At 43.6% G+C, this 24,530-nt stretch overlaps 1 protein-coding gene across 2 annotated transcripts; it reads left to right on the top strand.

The window, feature by feature from the left end:
• The first annotated feature begins 1,767 nt into the window (after positions 1-1,767).
• FAM187B (family with sequence similarity 187 member B) lies at positions 1,768-21,707 on the top strand. 2 transcript variants are annotated; one of them, XM_032842230.1, is made up of 2 exons: positions 1,768-2,790; positions 21,292-21,707. In XM_032842230.1, exons 1-2 carry the CDS (start codon positions 2,078-2,080, stop codon positions 21,677-21,679), a joined length of 1,101 nt encoding a protein of 366 aa, XP_032698121.1. In that variant the 5' UTR covers positions 1,768-2,077; the 3' UTR covers positions 21,680-21,707. The 2 variants fall into 2 exon arrangements, with proteins under 2 accessions (XP_032698121.1, XP_032698120.1); XM_032842229.1 differs by lacking the exon at positions 1,768-2,790 and adding an exon at positions 18,080-18,875.
• Positions 21,708-24,530: the final 2,823 nt, after the last annotated feature.

Below are 24,530 nucleotides of genomic sequence, written 5' to 3'. Positions count from 1 at the left end.
CCTAGAACTTACATCTAGATCATATTATGTTGTAGAACATAAACAATTCCACAGCACAACAACATCACACAAAGCCTCTCTGTGACTATTGTGAACCAAGAAAAGATGAGATCGATCTATAATCATGTCTGAAAAGACAAGACAAGAACATGGTCAAGCCACAAAATACCAAACGTTCTCCTCTCCCAGGTCACATGAGTGACTACTGTCTTAGCTTCACCGCATTCTTCTCAGCTTCTAGATAACGTAGAATTACTCTCACCAAACAAGCATTCTCTTCTACATCTCTCCTATATACAAAGCCCTGATTTTGTTTGTCTCCAGTGATTTCTGTAGTCAGAGAAGGTCACACCTCCCCAGTCCTAGAGACACAATCTGATTGTTAAACCAATCATGGAAATTCTATTTTCTCTTGGAGATTGGTGTGGGTCTGTACACGGGACCTAATCCTGGCCAATGAGACTTTAGGAGATCTGATGGGATAATTTTGGAAATGATCTCAAGTTTATGATGTAAAAGAACACTCCTCATAGTAAACATCATCTGCAGTAATCATTACTGATTTCCTTTTGCCAAAGGTTTCCTGGGCGTGTAGAATTCTGTTTCCTTTGTTGGGTTGCTAGATTGGTGGTAGTGCCCTGTAACTGTTTCTGGCCAGTGGTTTGTGAGCAAGTGACAACTGTCATTTAAGGCCAGAGCATTTAATGGTAGACACGAAATCCTACAGATTTCTCTTTCTTCCTCCTCTGGCACGAAACTAGAAATGTTTGAGATGGCTTTGCTCCATTATCCTGGTTCCCTGAGTGATTATAATGCCAACCCACCGTGGACGAGGAGCTTGAGTGAGAAATAAACATTTGTTTTTGCAAGTCATCGAGATTTGGGGTAAGTTTGCTATAGAAGCAAATAGACTATCTTGAGTGAAACAGAAATCAGTGTCAGGACTGACATGCTGCTGTAACCAAAAATAAAATTGCATGGCATTGGCTTTGACACAGAGCAAAGGGAACAAGAAAATGTCTTTGAAAGCAGCAGGATGGAGACTGTTGCCTGAGATACTTTTAAAGGCAAAATAATATATGTCATGAACTTGCCGCTTTGAGGGAAACAGTTGGAATACAGAATAAGAGTGAAAATTCACTAAAGTTGGCCAAAAATTGGGAAGACCTTTGAGAGACAAAATCCAATTAGCACTCAGATTCTGCCAAGGATAAAATCAAGGGTGCAGCCCGAATTAAATCATCATTAACCATTGTTAAAATCTCTGAATGAATTAAGATACTCCCAGGTAGGCAAAAGGGCTGAGTGAGAGAGAGAAGGAGAATATGGCTCTCCACAGATGCCTGATCCAGTGCTTCTGCAATGACAGAGAAAGAGAGAGGGAGAGAGATGAGGAACATCTTTTTTTTTTTTTAAGATTTTATTTATTTGAGAGAGAGAGCGAGAGCATGAAAGGGGTGAGGGGCAGAGGGAGAAGCCGGCTCCCCAATGAGCAGAGGGCCTGATGTGGGACTTGATCCTGGGACTCCAGGATCACGACCTGAGCCGAAGGCAGTCGCTTAACCAACTGAGTCACCCAGGTGCCCGATGGGGAACATCTTGAGCCAAACTGCGGATGTGGGTTTTTGCAATGGAGTTGGCTGGAGGCTTTTAAGAATCCTTAGATCCCAAACTTTGGAAGGCAGGGAGAAGGCCAAAAACACTGCTCATGAGGGAAGGAGGACACCTCTCTCAATGCCACCTCAGATGCAGCCAAGGTCAGTAATGGAAAAAGAGAGCTCTCTCTGGAGACAGGAGACATGAGCACAGGGACCAAAGACTTAGAAAACACCTCCATCCCACCTCCATGAGCTGATCTGGTGCTATGCTAATGAAGCAGTCCTCCCCAGTTACGAGACAGGAGGACCTTGCTGTATTTCCTCAGTGGATTTTAGAAATGGTACAGACCAGTGATTTCTGTGTCTCCAGAAAGTGAGGCAGGACCAGGTTTCATTCCACTCAGGGCTGAAGCCTGAGTTCTGTGGGTGACTTCATAATGCCCAGGGTGGTTCCCAGCATCCTTTTGTAGCAGGCTACCATGTTGGCCCCCCTGTGGCTGCTTAGCCTTTCTCTCCCCACTCTGTGGGCAGAGATATTAATCAGATGTTCCTATAAGAGTCTCTGCCAGCAGGCCCTAGTCTCGGGCAATGATGTTGTCCTGCAATGTGACTACCCCAAGGCACTCTGGTACTTCTCTTCCATTTGGGGGGAAGATCCTTTCCTGCTCTCCTCTGTGCCAAACATAAAGAAACTTCCTGGGGGCAGCCTTCAACTGACCAACCCTCAGCCGTCCCAGACAGGCCTCTATCACTGCCAGGACAGTGACAATGCCCTTGTGGTAGAGTACGAGATTGACTTCCAAGATGTCCGCACCCTGCACATCACCCACAGAGGCCTGGGCCAGAAGCCCCTGCAGAACGAGACCCTGAGTCTGGGTGGTCGTGTGCTCGTCTTTACCCACTGGGAGCCCTGGCAGGACTGTAACCGCTGTGGGGAGCCTGGGGAGCGGAAGCGGCTGGGCTACTGCTACATCGAGGAGCCCCAGGAAAAAGCCATGCCGTGCTGGCTCTACCTGAGAGGGGAGAAGACCCGCTCCAGCCGTCTGCGGACCGAACTACAGGTAGAAGCCTGTCTTGCACCCTGCGACCATGTCAAGGAAACCAACCAGCCATACTTCATCTTTGACATTTACTCATTGGGCAAGTTGACCAACAACATGTGGCTTACCTGCCCCTTGGCCTCCATCTACAGGTGATCAGACCAGGGCATCAGCCCTGCCTTTGATCCTCGCCTAGGCTCTGTCTCCTATGCCCCCGGGGCAGGGGTTCGCCTTCCAAAGGAAACGCAGGCTCTGTCTCCCAGCCCATAAGCGTTCATGGTCAGTCTGTCCAGGAAGGGGTCTCTTCACTGGCTTGTCCAGAGGTTCATTCAGTAGGAACTGCTTGTGTCCATTCCGAGCCAGACCGTGGGCAGGTGGTGCTGGGGACACAGCAGGGACCGGAAAGGTTGAGCCTTTGCCCTCCTAGGCACCTGATATTCAGGACTGACCAAATGTAAAACCTTGGCTTTGGTCATCCATGCCAACATCATCTCTAGTGTTGTTTCTGTGTCCTCACTGGACTCTGACGGATACAATTTGTCTGTCCATCCTTGCACTGATGTCACAGCATTTTTATTACTATACCTTTATAAAAAGTCATGATATCTGGTAGTATAGATTTTCCAGCTTTGTTCTTCAGGATTGTCTTGATTATTCTTGGCCTTTTGTATAAATATTCTGGAATCAGCTTGTAGTTTCCATCCCCCCAAAATCCTATTTTTTAATAAATTGGAACTTCGTTGACTCTAAAGCTAAATTTGGGTAGAATCAATATATTACAATATGCAGATTTCTAATCCATGAACATCATAAATATTCCCATTATGTAAGCTTTGTTTAATTCCTCCCAGTAATATACAGTTATTAATATAGAGATCTTATGTATATTTTATTATATTTATTCATGAGTAATTGATTTTTCATGTTATCACAAATTGTATCTTTTTTATGGCTATTTTGCATGGTTTAATAAGTTGGTACATGAAATAAAATAATCCAAGGTTATAAACCGTGTTTTGACTATTGACAAAATTTTAATATACCTGATATTAAAATCCAATTCAAGTCATAGACATATATTATAAATACCACACACACATAATATATATTATACATAGTATTATAATAAAATATATGTTATTATATTATATGTTATATATTATGTTGTATACCTGAAACTAATATAATGTTACATTATATTAGTAATTTGACATTTTGACTTTAACATTCAACATAATTTGACAAAATGACTTTAACATTTCAAGTAATTGAAATATGGCATTATATACGTTTTAGGTGTACAATGTAATGATTCAATGATTCAAGATTTCTATACACTGTGAAATAATCACCACAATAAGTCTAATTACCATCCATCACTGTACAAAATTACAAAAAAATTGTTCTTGTCATAAGAATTTTAAGATTTACTCTTTTTTTTTTAAGATTTTTTTTTCTTTATTTATTTGACAGACAGAGATCACAAGTAGGCAGAGAGGCAGGCAGAGAGAGAGAGGGAGAAGCAGGCTCCCTGCTGAGCAGAGAGCCTGATGCGGGGCTCAATCCCAGGACCCTGAGATCATGACCTGAGCCGAAGGCAGAGGCTTAACCCACTGAGCCACCCAGGCGCCCCAAGATTTACTCTTTTAAAAGCTTTCAAATATGCAACAAAATATTACTGACCTTTGTCGGCATATTGTGCATTGCATCTCCATTTATTTATTTTATAACTGGAAGTTTGTACCCCTTGACTCCCTTCACCCACTCCACCCACCCCTCAACCTTCCTCCCCTCTGCCAACCAACCATTTGTTCTTCATAACTATTTTGTTTGTTCATTTGCTTGGTTTTTTATCTTATTTTTATTTTATTTTTTTTAAAGATTTTATTCATTTATTTGACAGAGAGAGAGATCACAAGTAGGCAGAGAGGCAGGCAGAGGAAGTGGGGGGAAGCAGGCTCCCAGCTGAGCAGAGACCCCAATGCGGGGCTTGATCCCAGGACCCTGGGACCATGACCTGAGCTGAAGGCAGAGGCTTAACCCACTGAGCCACCCAGGCGCCCATTGCTTAGTTTTTTAAATTCCATGTATAAGTGGAATCATATGGTATTGGTCTTTCTGTCTGATTTATTTCACCGGGCATAATTCCCTTGAGGTCCACCCATAGTGTCGCAAATGGCAAGATTTCATTCTTTTTTAATGGCTGATAGTAGTCTGCTGTGCATATACACTATGTCTTCTTTATCCATTCATCCACTAATGGGCCTTTAGGTTGTTTCTGTATCTTGGCCATTGTAAATAAAGCTGCAGTGAACATAAGGCTACATATATCTTTTCAAATTAGTGTTTTCATTTCCTTCAGATAAGTTCCTGGGGTGGAACTGCTGGTTCGTATGGTAGCTCTATTTTTAATTTTTTTGATGAATCTTCATAGTGTTTTCCATTGTGGCTGCACCAGTTTGCATTCCTACCAACAGTGCACAAGGGTTGCTTTCTCTGTACATTCTCACCACCGCGTACCTCTTCTTATCTTTTAAATAATAACCATTCTAACAGGTGTAAATGTGATATCTCATTGTGGGTTGGATTTGAATTTCCCTGATGATGAGTGATGTTGAAGCTCTGCCTGCTCACGTGCCTGTTGGCCATATGTATGTCTTCTTTGGAAAAAGGTCTATTCAGATGCTGTCTCCAGTTTTAAATTGGGTTATTTGGGGGTTTTTTTGTTTGGATTTTTGGGTTTTTTTGTTTGGGTTTTGGGGTTTTTATTGTTGTTTTTGTTTGTTTTTGCTATTGTTATTGAGTTGCATAAGTTCTTTATATATTTTGGATATTAACCCCTTATTGGAAAAATATTTTTCAAATATTTTCTCCTATTCCGTAGGTTGCCTTTTCATCTTGTTGATGGTTTTCTTTGCTGTATAGAGCATTTTAGCTTAACATAGTCCCATTTGTTTATTTTTACTTTTGTTGCCTTTTTTTTTTTTTTAAAGATTTTATTTATTTATTTGACAGACAGAAATCACAAGTAGGCAGAGAGGCAGGCAGAGAGAGAGGAAGGGAAGCAGACTCCCTGCTGAGCAGAGAGCCCGATGCGGGGCTCGATCCCAGGACCCTGAGATCACGACCCGAGCCGAAGGCAGCGGCTTAACCCACTGAGCCACCCAGGTGCCCCACTTTTGTTGCCTTTTGATTTTGGAGTCAAATCCAAAGATTTGTTGCCAAGACCAACATCAAAGAGCTAAATGCCTATATTTTCTTCTAGGAGTTTTATGGTTTCAGGTCCTATACTTGGGTCTTTAATCCATTTGAGTTAATTTTTGTGTATCGTGTAACATAGGGGTCTAGCTTCATTCTTTTGCATGTAGCTGTCCAGTTTTTTCCAACAATATTTATTAAGGAGACTGTCCTTTCCTCATTTTCTATTCCTTTTTTAAGTTTTTATTTTGATGAAGTCCAATTTATCAGCTTTTCCCTTTTTTTTTTTTAAAGATTTCATTTATTTATTTGACAGAAAGAGAGGGCACAAGCAGGAGGAGCTGCAGGCAGAGGGAGAGGGAGAAGTAGACTCACAGAGCAAGAAGCCCAATGCAGGGCTGGATCTCAGGACCCTGGGACCATGACCCAAACCGAAAGCAAATGTCTAACTGACTGAAACACCCAGGCACCCCTCCTTATTATATATTCTTGATCCTTTGTCATAAATTGATTAACCATATACATGTGAGTTTATTTCTGGGCTCTCTGTTCTATTCTGGTGATCTATGTGTCGATTTTTGCCAGTACCACACTATTTTGATTATGATAGCAGTATAGTTTGAAATCAGGGAGTGTGATGTCTCCAGCTTTGTTCCTTCTCAAGATTGCTTTGGTTATTTGGGGCCTTAGGGGTTCCACACAAATTTTAGAATTATTTGTTCTATTTCTGTAAAAATGCCATTGGAATTTTGATAGGGATTGCCTTGAATCTATAGATTGCTGTGGGTAATATGGATATTTTAATAATATTAATTCTTCTAATCCATGAGCACAGAATATCTTTCTATTTTTTGGTGTCTCCTTCAATTTCTTTCATCGGTGACTTATAGTTTTCAGTGTACAAGTTTTTCACCTCCTAGGTTAAATTTATTCCTAGATATTTTCTTTTTTTTTTTTCTTTTTTTTTTTTAAAGATTTTATTTATTTATTTGACAGAGAGACCACAAGCAGGCAGAGAGGCAGGCAGAGAGAGAGGAGGAAGCAGGCTCCCTGCTGAGCAGAGAGCCCGATGCGGGGCTCGATCCCAGGACCCTGAGATCATGACCCAAGCCGAAGGCAACGGCTTAACCCGCTGAGCCACCCAGGTGCCCCGATATTTTCTTTTTGATGCGCATGTAAGTAGGGTCATCTTCTTAATTTCTCCAATAATAGTTAATGTATAGAAAGGCAACTGATTCTTGTACATTGATTTCGTACCTGACAACTTTACTGGATTTGTTTATTTTAACAGTTTTTTTTTTTTTGGTGGAGTACTTAGGGTTTTGTATATATATAACCATATTATCCACAAACCATGATAGTTTTACTTCTTCCTTTCCAAGTTGGATGTCTTCTTTCTTTTTCTTGTCTAATTGCTTTGTCTAGGATTTCCAGTACTATGTTGAATAAAAGTGGGGAGAGTGGGCATCTTTGTCTTTTTCCTGACCTTAGAGGAAAAGCTTTCAGCCTTTTCACCATTGAGTATAATGTTAACTGTAGGTGTGTCATATATGGTCTTTGTTATGTTGAGGTACATTCCTTCTATTCACATTTTGAGAATTTTTATCACAAATGGATGTTGAATTTTGTCAAATGCTTTTTCTGTATCTACTGAGATAATCCTATCACTTTGTTAATGTGGTGTATTGTATTGGTTGATTTATGGATGTTGAATCATCTTTGCATCCCTAGAATAGATCTCACTCTATTGTGGTTTATGATCCTTTTAATGTATTGTTGAATTTCTTGAGGATTTTTGCATCTGTGTTCATCAGATTAGCCTGTAATTAATTTTCCCTTTCTTCCTTTCCTTTTCTTTCCTTTCTCGTTTCCTTTCCTTTCCTTTCCTTTCCTTTCCTTTCCTTTCCTTTCCTTTCCTTCTTCCCTTCCCTCTCTCCTCATCCTTCCTCCTTCTCTTCCTCCCCCTTCCCCTCCCTCCCCTCATTCTTCTTCTAAAAATAAGTTTGGAAGCATTCCTTCCTCTTGAAATGTTTGCGAGAGTTTGAGAAGGATAAGTATTAAATCTTCTTTGAATGTTCGGTGGAATTCACCAGCAAAACTGTCTGATCCTGGACTTTTGTTTTTTTGGAGGTTTTAGGTTACTGATTCAATCTCCATTCTAGTAACCAGTCTTTCGGAATTTTCTGTTTCTTTATGATTCAGTCTTGGGAGATTTTATATTTCTAGAAATTTATCTGCTTCCTCTTGGTTTTCCAATTTGTTGGCATATAATTGTACACAGTAGTCTCTCATGATCCTTTATATATAAACTTTAAAGATTTATTCATTTATTTTAAAGAGAAAGAATGTGTGCAAGTGGGATAGGCAGAGGGAGAGGGGCAGAGAATCTCCAGCAGACTCCACACTTGATGTGGAGCCCCATGTGGGGCTTATTCTCACAACCCTGAGATGATTACCTGAGCCAAAACCAAGAGTCAGATGCTTAACTGACTATACCACCCAGGCATCCCATGATCCTTTATATTTTTGTGGTATCAGTTGTAACTTCTCCTTTTACATTTCTGGCTTATTTATTTGAGCCCTTTCACTTTTTTTAGTGAGTCTAGCTTAAGGTTTGTCAATTTTGGTTTATCTTTTCAAAGAATCAGCTCTTAGTTATGTTGTCCTTTCAACTGTCTTTTTAGTTGCCATTTCATTTCTTTGCTGCCCTGAACTTTATTATTTCCTTCCTTCTACTAACTTTGGGTTTCATTTGGTCTTTTTCAGTACAGTTAGATTGCTTATTTGAGATTTTTCTTTTTTTCTTGAGGTAGACTTGTATCACTTGTATTACTTGTGCACTTCCGTCTTAGAACTGCTTTTTCTATATCCCATAGATTTTGGTATATTGTAGTCCCATTTTTTTTTTTTTTGGTCCCAAGGTGTTTTTTATTTCTCCTTTCATTTCTTCATTGATGCACTAATTCTGAGTCTAAGTGTCCAATGCTTAACCGTCTGGCTGTTTTGTAGCTCCTCTCTGTTCCTTGCTCTCTTCCTGTGTTGTTTGATGACTTTCTTTAGTGTTATGATTAGAATCCTTTCTCATCTTTTGTGTTTTTGCTTTGTGATTACCATGAGCTTCACATATAATGGCCTATATATATATAATAGTCTATTTTAAGGTGATAGCAAGCTAAGTTGAAAACATTTAAAATTTTGTTTAAGATTTATTTATTTATTTGAGAAAGAGAAAGCATATACAGGGGGAGAGAGAGGCAGACTCCCTGCTGAGCAGGGAGCCTGATGCGGGACTTGATTCCAGGACACTGGGATCATGACCTGAGCCAAAAGCAGATGCTTAACCAACTGAGCCACCCAGGTGCCCCAGTTGAGCACATTCTAGAATTCTGTATTTTGACTTCCATTTTATGTTTTTGATATCACATTCTACATCTTTTTATTTTTGTGTGTCCCTTAACTAATTATTGAGTATAGTAATTTTTGCTAATTTTGTCTTTTAACCTTCATACTAACTTTGTGATTAATCCACTATGTTTTTATATATATCTTTACCAGTGAGATTTTTACTATCATTTGTTTCATGTTACTAATTAGTACCCTTTCTTTCCAGCATAAGGACTTTTTTTAAAACATTTCTCATAAGGCTGGTTTAGTGGCAATGAACTTCTTTAACTTCTGCTTTTCTGGAAAACTCTTTTTTTCTCTCCTTCAGTTCTAAATGATAACATTCCCAGGTAGAGTATTCTTGGTTGGAAGTTTTTTCATTTCATTTAAAATATATTACACCACTCTCTTCTGTCCTGCAATATTTCTGCCGAAAAATCTGCTGATAATCTTATTGGGGGGGGGGTCCCCTTGTATGTAACAGGTTGTTTTTTTCTCACTGCTTTTAAGATTCTCTCTTTAACTTTTGAAATTTTTGTTATAAAATGTGTCTTCATATGGATCTCTTTGAGGTCGTCTTTTTTTGGAACTTTCTGGGATTCCTGGATTTGGTTGTATGTTCAAGGAAGTTTTCAGCCATTATTTTCTTCAAATAAATTTTCTTCTCCCTTCTCTCTCTCTTCTCCTTCTGAGACTCCTATAATGTGAATGTTATTCTGTTTGATATTGTCTTATAGGTCCCTTAAACTATCTTTACTTTTAAAAATTTTTTTATTCTTTTTGCTGCTCTATGTGAGTTCCCCTGCCCTGTCTTCCAGATCACTGACCCTTTCTTCTGTTTTATCTCATCTGCTGTTGAATCTTTCTAACCCGCTAGTGTATTTTCAGCTCAATTATTGTTTACAGTTCTGTGGCTTCTGTTTGGTACTTTCTTATATTTTATTTATTATTAATTTTTGGTTGAAGTTCTCACTGTGTTCACCCATTCTTCTGAGTATCTTTATGCCATTACTCTGAACACTTACTCTATCAGGTATATTAATTATCTCCATTTTCTTTTTTTTTTCCTGAAGTTTTATCTTGTTCCTTCATTTGGGACAAACTCTTCTGTTTCCGCATCTTGCTCACTTATCTGTGTTTGTATCTAAGTATTAGGTGAAACAGCTACGTCTCCCAGTCTTGAAAAAATGACCTTGTGTAGGAGATGAACCTTTACCATTCAACCTTGTCCTAGTTCTTGGTTTTCTCTCATATCTTTGTGATTGTCCAAGCAATCTGCCTTATTCTCAGTAGGTCCCAGTTGTTGAGGGTGTGCCAAGACCTGTCAGAGTGTCAAAGGGAGGAATCTCAGTCAGCACCTAGTTTCTGGCTGATTGGAAGACGGACCCTCTGGCAATAGCTTTTAAATTAGGCAAATTTATATAGTCCTATGGGACTGCAATTGTAAATCCTGCTGGCCTCTAGACTAGGTGATCTACAGGTGTCCCTTGTGTGAGAGTAGTGAAAGTTGGGGGCTCCGGGTGAGTATATAATCTCCTTACCGGAGGTAACAGTGAATTATAGTGAGACCAAGGGAGAGCACATAGTTGGTGTCACTTGGCCTACATTCCCTGAAAACCCCTTCATAGCTTCTAGATGTGTGGCAGACTAGAAGCCTGGCCCTCAGGATAAAACTCTAGGATGAGTAAATAGGTCTTTTTCACAGGAAGACTGCATTGTGCTTCAGCCTGCTGTCTGTGGAGTGCCCTGGGGATAGTAGCCTGCCAAGAACTGTCTCTCCAGTTGTTTCAGTCCCCTGGGACCCAGAAACACAAACCCTCACACACACACACACACACACACACACACACACACACACACACACCCTAACCAGCCACCAGGACTAGGCAATCAAGGGGAATCCCTTGTGTCAACTGTGTGTAGCTGCTAGCTTTCATGGGGCAGGCGGATCGCCCAGGGCGGGGAGCACCCATCAGCTCAGGCAGGGTTGCAGGTGAGTGCCTGTTACCTTTGGAGGAACAGCTAGAGAGAAAATTGTATCTTTTAAATTTCATCTTCTAATTGTTCATTGTTGGTCTATAAAAATATATTTGGCATTTTTAAAAAAAGATTTTATTTATTTATTTGTCAGAGAGAGAGCGCACAAGCAGGGAAGCAGCAGGCAGATGAAGAAGCAGGCTCCCTGCTGAGCAAGGAGCCCAATGCCAGACTCCATCCCAGGACCCTGGGATCATGACCTAAGCTGAAGGCAGATGCTTAACCAACTGAGCCACCCAGGCATCCCTATATTCGGTATTTGTATATGACTTTGTATCAGATTGTTTTGCTAAATTCACTTATCTCCAGTAATGCTGAGTGGATAACCTTATGGGAGACATGCTATGTTGTTCTTAATATTTTACTAGTAAATATAATACTGCTTTAGGTTTTTGGTAGAAAAACTATCAGATTAATAAAATTCCCTTTTATTCCTAGTTTTCCAAAAGTTTTGACCCATGAATGAGTGTTGAATTTTATCAAATGCATTTTCTGCATCTACTGAGATGATAATACAGTTTTTCTCCTTTATTATGTTAATATGGTGAATCACATTTATTGTATTCATATTAAACCCAACCCCGCCTTCCAGGGATAAACCCAATGTGATCATATTTATTCTTTTTGTTTATCATTGGAGGAAATTTGCTAATATTTTGTTTAGGATATTGTGCCCTTGTTCATGAAAGAGATTGGCCTGATATTTTCCTTAGTTGTAATAACCTTATATGGTTTTGGTATTAAGGTGATGCAGGCCTCACAGAAGTTTGGAAGTGTTTCATCTTTTTATATTTCTGGAAAGATTTTGAAATATTGATGCCATTTCTTAATTGTTAAGAAATTTTTGGAAGAATTCAGTGGTAAAGTTTTTTGGCATTATACAGTTTTTTGTGCATACCTTTTAAATTACAGATTCAATTTCTTTCATTGTAAATATGGAACAGTTCAGATTTTTTTCTTGTGCCAGTGCTATTAAGCTTTTCAATAAATGTATCCATTTTTTAAAAAGATTTTATTCACCTATTCAAGACAGAGAGAAAGAGAGAGAGAGCAAGAATGAGCACAAGCAGGGTGAAGGGCAGAGGGAGAAGCAGACTCCCCACTGAGCAGGGAGCCTGATGTAGGACTGGATCCCTGGACATGGCATCATGACCCAAGACAAAGGTAGACACTCAACAAACTGAGCCACCCAGGTACCCATGAATTTTTATGAGTTTTGGTCAAAAGTTGTTTTCAATATCATCTGATTATCTTTTTATGCCTGTAAGATATATAGTAATATCTCTTTTTTCATTACTAGTATTCGTTGTTTAGGCCTTCTTCCTGCTTTTTTCCTTGATTCGTCTTGCTAGGGCTTTATCAGTCTCATTCATCTTTTAAAGAACCAGCTTTTCATTTATTGGTTTTGTTTATTATAGTTTTGTTTTCTCTCTAATTGATTATTGGTATTTGAGATACTTGCTTAGAACTCTAGTTCTTATCCTTTCCCTCCCCCCTTAAAATATGTATTTAGGCTGGAAATTTCCCCCCTAAGTAAAACTGACTTGCATCCTACAAGTTTTGATGTTAAATATCTTCTGTCAGTTAAAAATACTTATATTTTCAATTGCAATTTCTCTTTTGATCCATTAGTTATTTAAACATTTCACTGTGTAAGTACCAAATATCTAGTGATGTTCTTGTTATCTTATTGTTATTTGTGTCTAACTTAATTCTGCTGACCTAGAATGTGATTCTCTTCCTTTAACATTTATTGAGATTTGTTTTATGACCTAGAACCTGGTTACTTTTGGCAAATATTTCATATGAATATGAAAAGAAAGTATGCTCTGAAGTTGAGCACAGTGTTCTATATATATATAAGGTCAAATTTATATCATATAGCTCAAATCTTCTATATCTTTACTAAATTTTTTTGATTGTTACATTGTGGATTTCTTTATTTTAAAATTTAGTTACTATAAGGTTTTGCCTTATATAGTTTTAGGTTCACACAAACTTAAGATCATTATAACTTCCTATTGGAGTAAACCATCTTATAAAATGTTTCCTGTAATCTCTATTAATACTTTCAGCCTTTGTATCTACTTTCTGTTACCAATATAGCTACTACACCAGTTTTCTTCTATTTAGTGTTTGAATGCTATTTTCCCATGTCTTTACTTTCAACTTTTATCTTTTACTTAAGATGAATCTCTTAAAAAGTATGTATTTAGATTTTTGTTTTGGTATTCAGTCTGAAAATCTTTGCCTTTTATTTTTTTTAAGGATTTTATTTATTTATTTGATAGAGACATAGTGAGAAAGGGAATACCAGCAGAGGGAGTGGGAGAGGGAGAAGCAGGGTCCCCACTGAGCAGAGAGCCTGATGTGGGGCTCGATCCCAGGACCTTGGGATCATGACCTGAGCTGAAGGCAGATGCTTAATGACTGAGCCACCCAGGTGCCTCAAAATCTTTGCCTTTTAATTAGAGTATTTAGTTCATTTACATTTAATGTAACTACTGATACAGCTGGGTTTAAGCTTACCACTGTCCTCTTTTGAGGACCCATTTTGAATTTATTTTGGAGGTGATGTAAGAAAGTTGTCCAGTTTCATTTTTTTTTTTAAGTTTTCTTTATTTATTTGACAGAGATAGAGAGAGAGAGAGAGTGCATAAGCAGGGCGAGTGGCAGGCAGAAGAAGAATCAGACTCCCTGCATGTCCAGTTTCATTCTTTTGCATGTGACTGACTAGTTTTCCCAATACCATTTTTGAAGAATCTGTCTTTTCCCTATTGGATATTTTCCCCTGCTTTGTTGAAGATTAATTGATCATATAATTGTGGGTTTATTTTGGGGCTTTCTTTTCTGTTCACCATGATCAAATGGGATTTGTTCCTCAGATGAAAGAGTGGTCCAATATCTGCAAATCGATCAACATGATATATCGCATTAATTAGAGAAAGGATAAAAACCATATGATCATTTCAGTAGATGCAGAAAAAAGCATTTGACAACATCCAACATCCATTCATGATAAAAAACCCTCAACAAAGGCCATATATAAAAAACGCATGGTGAACATCATATTCTGTGGGGGAAAATTGAGAGCTTTCCCCCTAAGGTCAGCAATAAGACAAAGATGTCCACTCTCACTACTTTTATTCAACATAGTACTGGATTCACCAAGATATTTTTTAATTATCCCATCCCCCCCTCTATTAGCTTATTAGATATGCATTCTTTTTATTTTCTCTAGAGATTACAAAATCAATTCTCACTCATTAGAACATTATATGAATTTGTACTTGCACCATTTCCTAGACAATGTAGACCTTATAACTCTTTAGCTCCCTTTGTTCTCCTTCCATCTGTCGTGCTCTTGATCAAGTATTTTTATTTTAAATATATTTTAAACACCACGAGACATTATTTTAAAACACTCTAGATATTCATTTAATTTTACCCACATATTTACTCTTTGGTAGTTTTCATTCCTGCATTATCTTGCTTCCATTTTCCTGCTGCCTGGAGAATTTTCTTTAGTACTACTTTTAGTGTGCTCTGCTGTGGTAAATCCTCTCAGTTTTTGTCTGAAAATACCTTTATTTTTTGCCTCTGTCTTTAAAGGATATTTTCACTGTGGCATATAGAAGTCTACATATAGAATTCTAGCTTGGCAATCATTTCCTTTTAGTGCTTTGAAAGTGTCATTCCATTGTCTTCTAGCTTCCATAACTTATTTGAATATTGCTTTACTTATTTTTTAAGATTTACTTATTTGTTTGAGAGAGAGAGAGAAAGAGAAAGAGAGAGCACTCGAAGGGAGGAGCAGAGGGAGAGAGAGAGAAGCAGACTCTCTGTAGAGTGCAGAGTCTGGTGTGGGGCTCAATCCTATGACCCTGGGACCATGATCTGAGCTAAAACCAAGAACTAGACACCTAACAGACTGAGCCACCCAGGCACCCCCATCATTTCTTTTTAAAAGTAAATGTAGGATCATGATCTCAGGTCTTGATTTCAGGGTGATAAATTCAAGCTCTGCATTGGGCTCCATGCTGGGTGTGGAGCCTACTTAATAATCATAATGATGATGATGATAATAATAATAATAATTTTTAAAAGTCAGTGTAGGGTCTTATGACTGTTACTTTGAAAACATGTCTCTTTTTCCTCTCTGGCCATTTTTATTATTTCCTCTTTGGTTTGTAGCAGCATTTTCCTATAAAATGCCTAGGTATGGCTTCATTTATATTTATCCTGCACAGGTTTTGAAGGCCATCTTGAATTTGTTGCTTAATGTCTTTCATCAGTTTTGGAAAGTTTTCATTCTGTGTCTTAAAATATTACTGATGTTCCTGTCTCTCCTTTGCTTCCAAGTCTCCATTTACATGAATGGTAGAACTTTTCACCATGTCTTATATATCTCTTATACTCTTTTCTATATTTCCTTATCTTTTCTTTTTTTGCATGCTTCAGTATAGATATTTTTCTGTGCACCCACCTTTCTTTTCCTTGATCCTCTTTTCTGTTGTGTCTAATAGCTTGCTCCCCTTTCTAGTGAATTCTCAATTTCAGATATTTTATTTTTTAGTTCTAGTATTTCCATTTGATTCTTCTATATAGGTTAAAAATCCTCATCTTAATTAATCATGTTAATCACAGTTACCTTAGAGTCTGTAGTTGTTGTTAGCAAGAGTATTAGTATGATATTAGCTTCTCAATTGTAGCAGTAAGCAGAAACCTCACCCACGCTATTTAAAGAATAGCAGGGAATCTGGATTCTCACACGAAATCTCTTGGATTTTTACATGTTGATCACTGATTTAAATATTCTAAAAACATCCTAGAGAGACCCGTGAAAACATTTATCCAGGCCGGATCCAGCCAATTTGTTGCTTCTCACCTAGAAGATATGAAAATCAGAAGTGGGGTATTGCACAGGGTCCCCATAGCCCTGTTTACCTGTTTAGAAAAGAGCCCTGGATGGAGGGGAGAGAGGGAGGGCGGCAGATGAAGGGGAGGCATCAGAAGTATAGATGTTAATATGTTTCAGGTAGAGGGACTTTATAAGGTCCTGGGAAGCAGACAAACACTCCAGATGGGTTTAATAGATGTGAGGACAGAGGGGATGTGTGGCCCACTCCTGGGGAGAAGGTGGCAGCAAAAGGCCATAGAAGTTCCAGAGCCTAAGCATAGAGCTTATCCCAAACACAGCCTGTAGAGGTCCCCACATGGGACAGGGACACGACTAAGAGAGCCCCCAGCCACAGGAGCCAGGGAGAGAGGGAGGCAGGATGTCTTAGCAAAGACCTAAGTGAACCTCTGGCCTCACCCTTTGTCCACTACCCCTTAGTCACTCTGACTTCTATGTCCTTGAAATATGGCAGCCGTATCAGGGGTTTGGGAATCTTCTTCTTGGGATTATTCTTCCTTCAAATATCCACATGGCCCTTTATCTCACTTTATTCAAGTGTTTGCAAAACTTCACCCCTTCCATGAGTGCTCAGACAGGCCTGATCCCACTCCCTAAAATAGCTCACACCCACACACCAACCCTTCATTCCCCATCCCCAATTAGTGGGCAATCCTTATTATTCAAGGGCCCATACCTGTGAATTCACTCACTCACTAAAATTCACTGGTAGCCCCCAGATCAACACCCACCGTGGTTTTGTAGTCATGCGCAGACATGCACAGGGTGCTGAAAACATTGAGCCCCCTACCGGTGCACACTCCCAGCGGAGATCCAACACCATGACACTGCCTTCTAGTTCCAGCTCTCCTACGATTAAAAGTATCCTTTTCATGGCCTGTTTAGCACCACTTTTTGTTATTGTTGCATTTTTGTACTTTTTGTGATTCTGCTATTTAAAATGGCTCCCGGGCAGAGCTGAAGGCTGGCCAGTATCCCAAAGCACAAGATGGCTGCGACGTGTCTTGTGAAGAAAACAGGTGTCTCAGATAAGCTTTATTCAGCCATGAGTTAATAGCGCTGTGGGTTACAAGTTCAATGTTAATGAATTAACAAGAGAGGTCTTTAAAGAAAATACGCATAAAATAAGGCTATGTATTGAGCAGTTGACAAAAATGTAATGACCAAAGGCTGGTAGGACCTTAAACCTACATTAATCCTGGGAACAATGTTTCAGTATTTGCTAATTCAGCAACTTTATAGAACAGTTATAACTGCCATGAATAAGGAGAATCTACTGTATCTGATCTTATGTATTATATATTTGCTTATCGTCTATCTCTGGAGGGTAAGTCCGAAGGAGGAAGAGGCTTTGTCCAACCAGCTCAAGCTGCGATTAGAATAAGGGCCAGAGACAGGCCTTCAGTAAACATTTGTGAAATGAGTCAGTGATGGCGGGGTAAGCCCACACAATCATTATTTTTAATTTCAGGGCTGAGAAGGAGTTTAGGAAAGGATTTGAGAAGGGGACACCTGAGAAAAATATTTATTTGTTTAAAATGAACTGAATCAGGCAGCTATCTGTGGAAAGAGTCTGGGACCAGTGTGTGCCAAGGTGCTGAGGCAGGTGGAGCCTTTTGCTTGGTAACCAGAGAGGAATTATTCACCTCTCCACGCCCACCACTCAGAATTGGGCCCAGAACATAGTCGGTGTTTGGGGGAAATGCATCCAATGCTCACATGTGATATTTGAATGCCAAACCAGGGGATGGTAGAGAAAACCCTGAAGAGACAAATTAAGTTTCTTCCTATCCCAGCAGAGTAGAGGACTTAGAATAGAGATGAAAAAGCATTGTCACACTGTCACCAATCAAATGGGGATTGTGACCTCACACACCCATGCAGTGGACCCTAGGACACCTCCCCCTCGCTGAGGCTTGGGTTTCAGGGGTGACTTAACAGTGGCCAGGGGAGTGCCCTGCCCGCTTGGCCCCAGTCCCAGTCCATCATGCTCGCCACCCCATGGCTGCTTCTCAGTCTCGCCATCCCTGCGCTGGGCTTCCACACGACCTTCAGCTGTCCCAACGAGAAGCAATGCCAGAAAGCCCTCCTCTCTGACAATGACATCTTTCTGCCCTGCAACTCTTCTGGGGCACAGTGGTACTTCTTCTTCCTGCAAGACAAGGCCAGCTGGTCCAACAAAGTCTCTAGAGTTTCCAACATAGAAATCATACCCGGGACCGGCATTCTCATCCAAGACCCGGCGCCCTCCCAGACGGGCTTCTACCACTGCCAGGACAGGGACGGCATCCAAGTGGTGCAGTACGAGATTGACTTCCAAGATGTCAGCACCTTACACATCACCCACAGAGATCTGGGCCAGAAGCCCCTGCAGAATGAGACCCTGAGTCTGGGTGGCACGGAACTCATCTTCACCCGCTGGGAGCCCTGGCAGGACTGTAACCGCTGCGGGGAGCCTGGGGAACGGAAACGGCTGGGCTACTGCTACATCAAGGAGCCTCTACAGGAGCCCATGCCGTGCTGGCTCTATCTGGGGGATCTGAAGCTTTGGTCCAGCCGCATGCGGCCAGAGATGCAGGTGGAGGCCTGCCAGGTCCCATGCAAAATATCCACGGTGGATTTCATCACCTTCGACAACTTCGAGATCAGGGAGGATTTGGGGTCCGTGTGGCTCACCTGCCCCCGGGGATCTATTTACAGGTGACTCCGAGGGGGGGCCATTTAAGAGAGGGGGGCAACTACAACCCAGAAGGGCACAGTCCTTGCCCAAGGGGAGCCGTGTTGACCCTAAATCCTACACACCTGACCGTGGAGATACCCCCCACCCTCTGTCCCTACGGGCCTGTGGCAGCCCCTCCCTTGGGGGGAGCCCAAGCAAACTCTTGGGGCCTCTGCAGCCACCTGCTCTGTCAAAGACGGTCCCACCCCCTCCCTCTGGTGTTCTTTTCCTTATTCCTGCTGTGACTGCACTTCTTCTCTTTCCACACTCTCTTGCCTCCCTTCCTCCTTTTTTTCTCCTTTAAGTGTAAAAGTAGCACGTAGTCTCCGCAAAGACCCCACAGTTCAAGAAAGGGCACCCGCCCCCACTTTCTAGCCTGGGACACCTGCTCCATGTCATTTGCCAGACAAGCAGTTCCCGAGTGCCAGTTGTTGGGAACCCCAGAGAAGAACGGAGAGACATGGGGCGCCTGGGCAGCTCGTTCGGTCAAGCATCCAACTCTTCATCTCAGCCCAGGTCTTGATCTCAGGGTCATGAGTTCAAGCCCCACATTGGGCTCCATGCTGGGTGTGGAGCCCACTTTATTTTTTTTAAAGATCTTTTTATTTATTCATTTGGGGGAGAGAGACACAGAGAGAGCACAAGCAGGGGGAGCAGCAGAGGAAGAGGGAGAAGCAGGCTGCCTGCTGAACAAGGAGCCTGATGTGGGACTCGATCCCAGGACCTAGAGATTGTGACTGAGCCAAAAGCAGATGTCTAACCCTCTGAGCCACCCAGGCACCCCAGGTGGAGTCTACTTTAAAAAAAAAAGAAAAGAAAAGAATCAAGAGAGGTCACTGAGATTTCAAGGGCTGCCACGTCTCTAGGGAGCTGGGTAGAGTGGCATTCCGTGTGACGTTTATGTCTTGGACTCTGGATTCAGCCAGGCCTGGTCTCCATACTTCCCGGCTGTGTGCTTTTGGGCCTGTGGCTTCTCTCTGAGCCTCAGGCTCCCTGTCTGTTGAATGGGGTTGGATGAGTTTCCTTGGGCTTTCCACTGGGTGGCTTAAAACACCCGAGATGCATTCTCTCACAGTTTTGGAGGCCAGAAGTCCAAAGTCGAAGCGTCCCCAGGGCCCCATGTCCTCTGAGATGCTGGGTGAAACCCGTCCTTGCTTCCTCCTCGCTTCTGGGAGTGGTGGGCAATCCTGGGCCTGCCTTAGCTTGTAACCATGTCCCTGAATTGCCCATCACCACTTGGCCTTTTCCCTGTGTTTGTGTCTGTGTCTCCTCCTTTTCTTTAAAGGACACAGGTCCTTTTGGATTTAGAGCCTGGGGACACTTCCATCAGACCCTGTCTTAATTGATCACATCTGCAGCAACCCGATTTCCAAATAAGGTCACATTCTGAGGTTTAGAACACACACTTGGTGAGGACATTCCCCAGGTCAGTCCGGAGGTCTTGTGGGACCCTGGCCTCATGGGGTCATTGTGATGTCTATAAAGGTACTTACAACAGTGTCTGAAGAAAGTTCCACACTCTCAGAGGTGTTAGCTTTTCCTCGTAGGATTATTGGCCTCGTCAATACTGTCGATTGAGTGCTCCTCTTCCCCAGCCACGATGGCTGTGAAACATGCCTGATCCTCGCGTTCACTTACATGGTTCCACTGAGGGCTTGCTTATAAGCCAAACACTGTTCTTGGTACCGGGGATCAGGGGAGACCAAAACTGGGAAAGATTCCTGCCCTCATGGAGCCATGAACAATCGCATGAATAAAACACACGTGTTCTAGGCGGCAGTGGCAGTGGCAGTGGTTAAGGGCCGGGAGGGGGAGATGGGAGTGGAGGAGAGGATTGGTTTAAAAACAGAGGGCAGGGAAGTCATCTGAGAAGCTGCCGAGACTGAAAGGAGGTGAGGGAGCCCTGGGTGCTGATGGAGATCACTCCTGGTGGAGGGAGGGGCAAAGGCCCTGAGACAGGATGGGGCCCAGCCTGCTGGAGGTCCACCTGGGAGGCCAGTGCAGCTGGGGCAGAGTGAGAGAGAGAGGGAGAGCAGAGAAAATGAGGCCAGGCAGGGAGAGCAGGGGTGGGGCGTGGGGTCAATCACGTAGGCAAGTGTTCTGGCTCATTGCTCCAAACAGCCCTGTGAAACAGGTAAAATCTTTACATCCCCAGTTTTCAGATGACAACGTGGAGGCTCAAAAAGCTAGAGACCTATGTCCCTGGCCCATTTAGGGTGGGGGGTGGGGGCGGTGGGAGGGGATAGGGCTCTGAGCTCCCTGCCAGGCCGGCCCCGCTTTCCCCCAGCACTCCTGGAGGGGGAGCCCTGTTGGCTGTTCCTGTCTCCACATCCTGTCCCGACCTCTGTCCTCCATGCAGCCCCAGGCTGCTGCAGCTCATCTTGTCGTCCTTTGCAGGCCCATCCTCTGGGAAGTCAACGACATCCCCCTGACCTGGCAGGGCCAGCTCTCCAACCAGGTCCTGAGCAGCATTCTGGAACCCACGAACGGCGGCAGGCAGCTTCAGGTCTTCGAGCCGGCCATTTACAAGTGCTTTGTGAAGCAGGAGCTCATGGCTCGCTTCAACCCCAGGCCCTTTCCGGATGTGCCGGAGACCCTCCAACAAGAGGAAGCCGGACCACAGCTGGAGTCGAGGGAGGCCCAGAAGGGGAAGGCCAGGTCCGTCCTCAAGGGGCTCAAGCTGATGCTGCTGGTAGGCATCTTTCTGGGCCTGCTCGGCCTGCTGCTCAAGCTCTGCCACCCTTCCCAGCACAAAAGAAGTGACCAGGTGCTGCTGGTGAAATAAAGCGAGCCCCCAGGGCCCAGGACGGCCGGTCTCCCGCGTCCTCATCCCCTGAACGGTCCTTCCCACGGCAGCTGGGGCGTGGGCCTGGGCAGGGGCACAAGACAGACCCACAGCTACAGCCGAGGCTGCGTCTTCCCTGTCCTGGGTCCTGCTCCGTTAACTCATTAGCGATCGTGCCACAGACGGGGAAGCCGAGAGACTGGCTGGGGCTGGGGGCTCTGGTCTCCATTCTGAACTCAGGTTGCCTGGCTCACATCTTGTGTTCCTCCCGCGGGGAGGGAGGGATGGAATGAGACCATGTGCAGGGCGAGTCTCTGGGAGTTGGTAAACTGTGGCTACCTTCCTGACTGCATCCCACAAGGACAGGGGCTGAGATGGAACGGGGGTGGGGAGCCCCAAGACTCTGCAGGCCTGTCCCAACTCTGCCCCCACTGTGCCTAGGGCCTTCGGGCTTATGCGTCTCTCTCCAAGGCAAAGGGTGATGCCAGGGGAGTGGCCCAGGGCCGCTGGACACGTGTCACCCTTCCTGGCTCTTGCAGGGCAGAGAGCCCCCTCAGGCCCCTGAGAAGGAGAGACAGACCCCTCTACCAGGACAAGGTGCTGGACCTGGCCCAGCTGGCCCACGGGAATCACCAAGCCTGGCCGTTCCCAGAAATTATACACGCTGTTCAGCAGAGTACAAGAGTAAGAAATCAAATATTAATGCCTTGTAAAATTCATTGCCCTGAGAGTCCATTGTGAAGCCACGATAGGACCAATCTGAAACTTCCAGAACTGAAGTTCTGCCCCTGAGTAGAGGGCAGAGCTCACTCCCCACTGACCAGAAACTGTTGCCAAAACACTTGGGGTTTCACGCGGTGCCCAGAGACACAAAGATTCCTGCAGAATGGGGGGACATTTGTGGAGAACTAAACGGGGTCCATCGGGAAACAGAGGCAGAGAATCACAAAGACGGGAATGGGAAATATTTGTGAACTTTCTGGCAGGATCGGAACTCACACCCTTCATGAACATTATGTCCTCACAGCCTCCCAGGAGGCTGGGGTTCCTATGAACCTCATCTTGTAGTTGAGAACATCAACGCACAGGGGGTTCAAGCGCCCGGCCTGAGGTCACATGGTAAACTTGGGAGGAGGCCTCTGGGCCCCTCCTAACCAGCTCCCCAGAAACCCCCAGTGTCCTGCACCCACAGGGGCACATTGTGTGGTAGCTGGGGGCAGAGGAAACGGAGCCGAGCACAGGCCTGTCCGCACAGCCTAGAAGTTCACAACCCACAGCCCAGGCAGTCGGTGTCCTGCTGTGACAGGCAGACCCTCAGGTGATCCCAGCAACTGTCGCTTCCTGGCCCCTGTGACTTGTTTCCAACCATATCCCTCTTCCCATTGTGAAGGTGTCAGAATGTCAGGCCTGGATTAGATTACATCACATAAGACTCTGTCTTCACCTGCGGGAGCGAGGGAGGCCTGCTGGCCCGATGAGGTCCACGACCATGTTGAGGATGTCTGCTTGGTGGGGACCGTGAACCGCCTCTGGGAGTGGCATGTGGTCTTTCAGACCTGAGGCCACAAGGCCGTGAACTCTGCCAATGATCTGAAGAAGGTCAGAAGCAGGTTCTTCAGTCAAGCATCCGGATGAGAACACAGCCCGACCAACACTTCCATTGCAGCCTTGGGAGGCCCTGAGCAGAGGACCCAGTCCAGCCACTTTGCACTCCTGACCCGCAGACACTGGGGTGTCATGCATGCACGTTGTTTTAAGACACTGAATGTCTGGTAGTTTGTTATGCCGTGGTAGGCAACCAAGACACCCCCCACCCATTGCCCCAAGCCCACCCTGAGGTCCCCTGTAGCTTTAGCAGTTACGCAGATCGTCCATTGCACCAGGCATGGGCCAGGCTGACAGCAGAGTGCTTGGTCCCCTGGGAGCCACCCATACCCAGAAGGCATGGGAGTGGGAGCTCCAAGTCCAGGCCACATTCTACACATTCCCTCCGAGGGTCCTCAGTGACACTGAGCTTCCGGCAGGTGCGGCAGTGAGTGGCTCCATAAAGCACTGTGGATTGAGTTAGCCCCTTCCCAGCCTTGCTCTCCCTCCCTCCTGCTCCCTGAAATTAGATTCTTCAAATATTTTCTCCCCCCAGCATTCCCTCTCCCCCACCCAGGACTCCAAAGATATGGACGTCAGAGCTGTTGTTGTCCCCCACCCTCCTGAGACCATTGATTTCCCTCCCATCTTCTCTGCTTTGCGGGTCAGAGAACGTCTATTTTCTTTCAAGTTTGCTGACACCTTCCTATGTCATCTCCCTTCTGCCCCTCAGTCTGTCCGGTGAGACTTTTACTTGGGTTAATGTGTTTTGTAGTTCTCAAATTTCCATCTGATGGTTCATACCTACCTCCTGCCTCCTCGTTGATACTTTCTATTTTCATATTTGCTTTTGGGGGACCCCTAGCTGAGATGCCAGGGTTGCTAAAGCGGTGGCCTGCCTGAGCCAAGCAGAAACCATACATGAGGGGCAAGGCCTGGAGGGGGTTGTGGCAGTCGGTGTAGGAGTTTTTATACTGGCGGGGCGGCGGGGGCGGTGGGGCGGCTGGGGTCATGCCAGAAAATTCTAGCTGATTTCCACCAGGCACAAATGCAGGCCTCTCATTCCTCCGAGAGCTTCTCGTGCTTCTTGAAACTGAGATATCTGAGCAAAGCTGTTTCAACTCATAAAAACTGGCTCAAAAATGTTTTCAACCACAGCCCCAGCCAAATAAAACACATCAGCCCACAGGTGTTAGTCTGTGGGCTCTTTCTTCAACCTTTATCGGGGTCAACTGGACGTTTCTGTTTTCAATTATTCATTCAATAA

Source organism: Lontra canadensis, unplaced genomic scaffold (assembly GCF_010015895.1).
Source record: "Lontra canadensis isolate GAN:19392208 unplaced genomic scaffold, GSC_riverotter_1.0 scaffold125, whole genome shotgun sequence".
In the NCBI taxonomy this organism is placed as follows: domain Eukaryota; kingdom Metazoa; phylum Chordata; class Mammalia; order Carnivora; family Mustelidae; genus Lontra; species Lontra canadensis.
Note: the sequence above shows the minus strand (reverse complement) of the source record. Positions and strands in the feature narration are given on the sequence as shown.